The 8,096-nt window shown below is 40.6% G+C and overlaps 1 protein-coding gene across 1 annotated transcript in view; it reads right to left on the bottom strand.

Annotated features, from left to right (window-relative positions):
• vegfc (vascular endothelial growth factor c) overlaps nt 1-1,611 on the bottom strand; it is a 138,256-nt gene extending 136,645 nt beyond the window's left edge. The window contains exon 1 of the mRNA XM_031319747.2: nt 1,155-1,611. Within this exon, the coding sequence (XP_031175607.1) occupies nt 1,155-1,271 (117 nt within the window). The 5' untranslated portion in view covers nt 1,272-1,611. The remainder of the gene's footprint in view (nt 1-1,154) is intronic.
• Between the last annotated feature and the right edge of the window lie 6,485 nt (nt 1,612-8,096).

Raw genomic sequence — 8,096 nt, 5'->3', positions numbered from 1 at the left:
TCAAACTTGTGTGATGTCAGCTAGTTAAATGTGAATATTTTCTAGTTTCTTCTCTCCTCTGGGACAGTAAACTGAATATCTTTTTAGTGTGGACAAAACAAGACATTTGAGGACATCATCTTTTTCACCAAACAACTAATCCATTCATCCAGGAAATAATCAACAGATTAATCCACCATGAATATAATCGGTAGCTGCAGCCTTAGATATAAAAGTGACATTAAGGTAAGAAATAACAAATAAAATATGTCCATCAAGGGTCCCTCCAAGGGCTGAAATCGAGATTTGAAAGAATGCGATTAGCTAATAGTGAAGACTGTAATGAATGAAATGTGAATATTTAATTGAATGTTCGGTGTAACATTTGGATTCATATTTTTCATTCCTTTTTTTATTATTATATTATAAGATCATGCTGGAATAATATTACATATCACAGATTGTTTTCAGAAATGTCCTATTTTCAGTGGATTTATTTTTTATTTTATTTAACATAATCGTAGAAGGTGTAATATGTAGATGCTACTGTTGAACTGAGGCATAGCAGACATTTCAGTTTACAAGAAAGTACTGATATGTTTTTTAATTGGAACGTTTTTTTTATTATTATTATTATAACTTTTACATTTTTATTGATACTTTAAATGTTCTGTGTTTGGCTGTTCAATGTTCCATGCTTATTAAAAGAAAAACACTTATTGCTGGTAATTCATATCCATTCTTGCATAAGAATATAGAGAACTTTTGATGGTGTCTCATGTTATAATGCTCCGTGACGTGTCTTATCTGTTACACAGTGAATATTGAATATTGAACAGCTAAACTTAAAAAAATTGTGGTGTACGCAATATCTGGCAGAAAATCGCAATCCGATTTTTCCCCAAATGGTTCAGCCCTAGTCCCTTCTTTACCATAATACTGAAATAGTAATTAGGTGTTCCTCAGGGATTCAGCAGTTCAACTTTTATCTGTCCCCGCGGTGGTCCTTCCTCACACAATCAGGTGAAATACCCCAGCACATGTTGCTGCTGCTGGGAGATCCAGACACACACACACACACACACACACACACACACACACACACACACACACACACACACACACACACACACACACACACACACACACACACACATACACACACAGAAACTTACCGGCTCGTCCATCTGCTCCTGCTCGTAGTAATCATAGTAGTCGCTGTGGCTGAAGTCGCTGGCCAGGTTGCTGTAGAGAAGATATGCCAGTAAAAGAGATATTCCCAGTAGGTGCATGTTTATAAAGTCCTCAAGAGTTTATGATCCGAGAACCATAAAAAGGGAAAAATTTAAAAAAAACCTCCCCTGTGTCTGCGCTCCCCTCTCCTTCTGCCGCTGATAACTCTCTTTCATTTGGCCTCTCTCTCTCTCTCTCTCTCTCTCTCTCTCTCTCTCACCCTCTCTCTCTCTCCCTCTCTCTCTCTCCCTCGCTCTCTCTCCCTCTCTCTCTCTCTTTTCTTTGTCTCTCTGTCAAGGTCTAGTACTTGTTCCGCAGCATGTGTCTGAGCCCCGCTGTGAGTGAAAGCCCGGTCATATGGCAGCGGATCAGTGCGGAGGGTCAGGGGAGCTTGTCGCGGACCGTTAAGGAGCAACATGACAGGAAAACGGAGGACCGGCCTTCAAAATAAAAGCCTACAACTGACCATTTTATTTATTTATTTTTTTCCGAAGCACTAGCTACAAAATGTGTGCCGATAGAGTAATCGATACTATTGATAATAATTGTATCTTAGACGCCACTGGGTGTCCTCGGTCGTTATCTAAATATTGCAAATGAATTATTTCCTAAGCATAACCTAGGCTATTATTTGGTGTTCACTAAGACAATCTGGTGACTTTTTCTCAATATATCAAATATTATGTTTTACTTTTCAGACAGCCATTCCCATATAGGTCCAGGGGCGGATTGGCCATCTGGCCGGACCATTTTTTTTAAATGTGGGCTGGTCAGATTTATTTTTTTAATATACAAATAAATTTTTCTTTACAGGCCGACAGCGCATAGGATGGGTTTTTATCGCTTGCACAATTTCAATATGGTTATAATAATAATAATAATAAATATTAAGCATTTGGCCAGTCGGCAACGGCCGACCTGGTCCCGTGATGGGCCTACCAACCAAATCAGAGGTTACTCACATTGGGACGTTCAATCAAAATCAAGTACGTCACCTTCAAACGGGATCTCCGTTTGCAGGGTTCAAGCTATACTGGACCCTCCCGGTGATCATGCTGCTCTGGGGGACCGGCTGCGCAGCCAGAAGCCGCTGCTGATGGGCGCAGAGCTCGTCGTTCTGCTCTGTCTTTCTGCTGTGCCCCATTCACGTAAAGTTTTACACTATGTAGGTTAAACTCTGCAATTAATCCGCGGTTCACATGTATGCATAAACTGTGGTGATCCTTTACACTGTAGGCTATATTCAACATCATTGATGATTTTTGATCAATAGAATGTAGAAAACATACACTTCACATCGTTTTGTATCCATAACATGATTGTGTTTGATTTGTGTGTAAAATTTGGGCCACCAAAAATGTACTTTTTTTAAGGGTCTTGGAATTTGGCAATAAAAAATGTTGCTTTTTCTAAAAAAGGAAACAGGTTTCCTTTTTTTTAGTAAACAGCAATAATAAATATTTACTATTGCTGTTTACTAAGTATTTCTTACTAAGTATTTCTTATCCCATTACTCGATTAATCGATGGAATAATCGGTAGAATACTCGATTACTAAAATAATCGATAGCTGCAGCCCTACAATAACAACAAACAAACTCGTATCATTTTTGCTCTGTTTTTTACTGAAACGCCTTAAGGCCAATTTATGATTCTGTGTTAAATCGAAGTCATGGCTACGTAGGTACGTGGAGATACCGACCCTACGCCGTAGCCTGACGTGCACCTCTCCAGAAAAGTAAAGTGTGATTTATGGTTCTGTGGAGGTTCGAGGCAGAGCTTTCACCGTAGCCTACGTAAGTGGCCTGAAGTTTATACTTGTGCGTTGGTGTCTGCATCGATCTCTTTAAGAGAATAGCAGGGCCGGTGTGTGTGTGTGTGATCTCTGCCTCGAGCCTCTGCAGTCCCATAAATCAGACTTTATGGTACATGTCCACTGTGGCCTTTTTTTGACGGCAGGGATGGCCCCGCTTTCCAGCATTGGACGCTTGATGGGCCCGCCACTAGTCTCGCTTTGCCAGACCTTCCTTCACCAGCGCTGCAGAGGAGGGTCTGGCTAGTCCACACAGCATTCCGGGATAGGAGGAAAACGTGCACTGGTTTATTGGCATTTCTTTAAACCAATCTATCTATCTATCATCAATCGTCATTGTCTAAGAGCTACACGGAGCAACAGTGCAGCAGCAAAATAGCCTCGGGAAGGAGCTTGTTTTGGTGGAACATGTGTAGGTTCAAAAGTTGTTTTAGCTGTGCAACAGAAAACTCAGATTGGACAGATAGCTGTCTGGATTTACCCTGCAGAGATCTGAGGAGCAGTTAACCATAGTCCTCATAAATCCGAACGCCAACACAAAGAAAGAGGAAGGTAACGGAGGAAGGAAATCCGGCCGAAAATAAGGACATATGGAGGAATTTTCGGCGACAATGGGGCAATCCCGGAAGTGGAAGGTCGAGGATATAGACTAGCCCACCACTAGCAGTTTATTTTGTAACAATTGTTCACCGAAATGTGTTTCTGAAAACATTTTATGCAAGAAATAGTTGCAGTATGCAGTTGCTGAAGCTGTCTTCATTTCAGATGGACAATAGATCAGGTCAGATTAAAAGATTTCAGTGAGTTTTTGAGAAGCAGCGAGTCAAGCTGGATGCCCCTGATTTGCATAAAGTAACCTAGATCCAACTTTATGCAAATGAGGAGTGGGCAACTCAACAGCAGCCCCTAAGAATGCATTGCCTGGCTGCTTACATAGACAACAAATGGGAAGGGTGGAAACGTTATATATTTACTTATTTATTTACTTTTTCAGCATTCATTCCCACGTATCGTTTGCCACAATAACAAGCAATCAGCGCTCATCACAGTAACTCTACTCTCGCTTTGCCAGTCTGGCTAGTCCACACAGCATTCTGGGATGGGAGAAAAACATGCTCTGGTTTGTTGGCATTTCTTTAAACCAATCACAATCGTTTTGGGCGTCGCTAAGTGCCAGACGGAGCAATGGTGCCTCTGCTAAATAGTCTCGGGAAAGAACTTGTTTTGGTGGAACATGTGAACGTTTTTTTTTTCCGGCGCAATCCCAGAAGTGAAATGTCATGGATTTTGGACTTGTAACGGAGGGACTGTAACTCTTTCTATCCAGAAATGAGGAATGATTTGATTCCCGCCTCATTTCACCTTGCTGTTTGGGGGATTCTGGGGCTAAAATTCAGCTATAGTTTAATACCTTTATTAAAAAAAAACCCAGAGAGGTGAATCTCAGGGCAGCCAATGTGTAATGGAGAGTACAACCCCCTGCTGAGGTTGGCATTAATCCTGCTGATGTCAATAACTCGTATTGAGCCAATCACGATGTTTGTTTCCAATAACTTGTGGGTAGAAATCTCCTGCGTCTCATACAGACAGTCTAACAGCGCTGGATAAGGAGAAGAGGAACATCTGGATATACTCTCCTTTCAATCATCTAAAATGCATGTTTGATGCTTTCATTTGTCACACACATAACGTTAGCTCAGAGAGCTAAATTCACCTGTCGGGCCACAGATTAAAGGAAATGACACCACATGTTTTGACTTAAGCTTCACGATGATCCGCTGGGCTACATGTAAGACGGACAATGAAGTTAAGGAAACAGCAGCAGTCAGCCTAGCAGACAGGTCGGGAGAGCTACACACTGGTTATTAACATTTAAAAAAAAAAAAACTTAAATTCAGGCTACATCTCTAATTGTGCCCCTAAGACACACTGAGATTTCAGTCACTACCAACCCAAGAACTGAACCCCCAAAGAGCTGGTCCTGATACCTGATCCAATAGTAACCATGTTTCCATCCACATGTTTTTTAAGCAAATTAAGTAATATTGAATGAAAAATCCCTTATGGAAACAGTAAAATTGAATTTCATGAATATCAACACAAAGTTCGATCTCATCAGATTTTCTCTTAATCGGTAAACGGCTTATGTGATAAATGCTGATTGAAATAGTATTTGCCGAATAAATAATGAATTGTGACTATGTTTTAAGGCATTTTATGGTTGCACCCCACCATAAAATGAAGAAGAAGAAGTTTTATTTATTTATGCCACGTATTTCCGCTTTCCTTGCAGACACAGTGGGTGTCAACAAAGTCATCAGTGGACGAACGAGGAGACGAGAGACTTTTTAAATTTGATTTTCGAGCGAAATATAACGGCTGTTTTAGATAGCAAAACTCTAAGAAATACCATAATTTATCTGCATCATCATAGCGATGTTTTGATAGTGTCTTTGTTGTTTTCTTATTATAGCTTGATTTGTCGCTATCAGCAGGCACATAAGCAATATTACAACTTGTGCAATATGAATCATTTGTAGGTAGACAGGGCAATCCATTTTGGCTAGCAAAACTTTGTTTGCAAATGTTAGCTTGAATGTTGGGCGATTCAGTGCGAAAATGAATGTAAACACCATAAAATGTCTTAAATCTATTCAATATGCCAATTTGACCACAAAACAGCATGTGACGTCATTACACACAGGTTTGTATTGGCATTAAAGCCGAATGGAAACACACTTTCACCGGCTTTACTCGCATAAATGTTTTTAGCAAACTTCAAATCATTTTGAAAAGTGGATGGCCTCACACCAGCTCTGGTTTCCAACCACTAATCCAATATATCCAGTATATATATACAGGGTGCGATTTGTGAAAAAAGCAGAGGGGGGGATGTTTTTTGATCATGCACAACAAAACAAAACATGCAAGAATTAAATCCCCCTTCCAATACCATAGAGATAGAGCCACTCGACCAGCCATGCTAAAACACTTATTTATGAACTTCAATATCCAATGGAAAATAATATTAGAATGAAATAGCACAACATGGTGTCAACATAAAACACAGAGCTTTCAAGGCGGAGAGCAGAGTTCAGAAAACCCATTCTTTCACTTTGCTTTCAGGAAACGCTCGTTCGTTCCTCAGGAGTGTTTTAATCCAAACCACGATCTTTTTCCTAAACTTAACGAGTCGTTTTGGTGCCTAAACTTACTTACTTACATGACGCTGACTTTTTCTGGCTGAACTTCACTACCACGGCCCCTGAAAGGACCGTCATCTGGCGGTGCCTGTACCTGGCTCACAGTCACCTGTTGGCGGCTAAACAACTGCCGCTGGTAGCCGGCGTCCCGGAGCTCTGTAGCAGCTAAATACAACCAGCAGTTGCTACTCAGATTTTATCGTTCTATGGCACTATAGACTGTTCACGTTCGCGCTTCAGTTTAAAATACTTCTATTTTAGGTATATAATATATGGTCTATTGGTGAAGTAGCATTGATCACTTTGAGGGGGGGATACATTTTGTCCCCACCGGGGATAAAAAATAATTCAGCGGAAGCAGGGATATGTAGACCAGAAAGGGGGAAATCACACCTATATGAATATAAAAGATCCCCTTCCTCAGGAGTCTCTGTGTCAGTGGTGTACTCCTGCAGCATCTCCAGTTCCTCAGTAGTCAGTCTTTAATTTGTGTGTTTAAAATGTCCCTGGTGTGGCGATTTGACCTCAGACCAAGTATGGAGGTCGCTGCCTCTGTATAAAGGAAGATCTGGACCCGTAGTATCCACTAGATGTCTCAGCCTCACTGTCCCAGCTGAAAGGACCTGCTAGGTGAGACCAGCTCTGCAGCCGTCCTCAACCTCCGGCCATCTTCAAATGATTTCATCTGAAAAATATATATAGTATTTAAAAGATATTAAAAAGTAGCCTGGCTACCTCCTACTTACTTCCGCTCAATTTTCATTTCCCTTCAATACTCCGTCTGGGTTTGCGGTATATTCTGAGGTTTTCTCCGGTCAAATATTTGGCGATCCAATCAGCAAACAGAGGGAGTGGCTGAGAACGATGACGTTGAGGACGTGCACTAGAAAGATGCGAGCAAAGCCATTCGGTCCGTTGTGGCAGCAACGCTGCCGAATATCCAGAAGTTAAAGTCCGAGCAAGAACAATCTTTGCTGAGTTGTGTTGGTGGCCATGATGTTGTGGCCCTCCTCCCCATGGGGTTCGGGAAAAGCTCCAGCTCGCTCCGTTAGTGGTGAAGGAATTGGCTAAGGCTAACGCTAGCGATGCTAATGCTAAATATAAGCTGATAGTTGTTGTCGGTCTCCCCTCTTGTTGCACATGTGCATGACATACGTCACGACCAAACGTTAGCGATTGGTTACGGCAGATCCAGAGTGGCTCTGGGCAGATCCAATAGTTTTAAACTTCAACAGAGTACCCGCCTTCAAGGAAGTTAACACTTGTCAATGGAGAGAGGCCAGACTCTCTGTACAAATGAAATGTACGAGAGTCTGGTAGGACCAGGCTAATTAAAAAGTACCGGAGTTGGCAAATCCTCAAAACTAAGAAGTAGCTGCAACCAAATAATTCTTTATTGATGCCCTAGTCATTGATTCATTATCTATCAATTTGCCCGTCACTTCAAGTCTAAATATGATATATATGACTTTCACTATAAAGAGTATCACAGCAAATGATTGGATGTATTGTGCAAAGAGTTACTGTCATATGGAGACAGAAAGATTACATTTGTAAAAGACTCTTAAGGCAGGTTGTAGCCTGCAGGGGCAGTTGTGCACTGCAGGTCATTGACACTGGGGGTCTGTCAAACACTGACATCTCATATATATATATATATATATATATATATATATATATATGTATATATATATATATATATATATATATATATATATATATATATATATATATATATATATATATATGCTAGCTCTCTTTCTGTAATGATTTATAGTTGACATTTCTTAAAGTTGATTTATTATTATAGTGGCCTGGTTATGATCCTCGGAGTACTCAGATAACCAAACATAAATATGTTAAATACAC

This window comes from Sander lucioperca, chromosome 4, assembly GCF_008315115.2.
Source record: "Sander lucioperca isolate FBNREF2018 chromosome 4, SLUC_FBN_1.2, whole genome shotgun sequence".
NCBI classification, from domain to species: domain Eukaryota; kingdom Metazoa; phylum Chordata; class Actinopteri; order Perciformes; family Percidae; genus Sander; species Sander lucioperca.
This window is presented reverse-complemented; position numbering and strand designations above follow the sequence as displayed.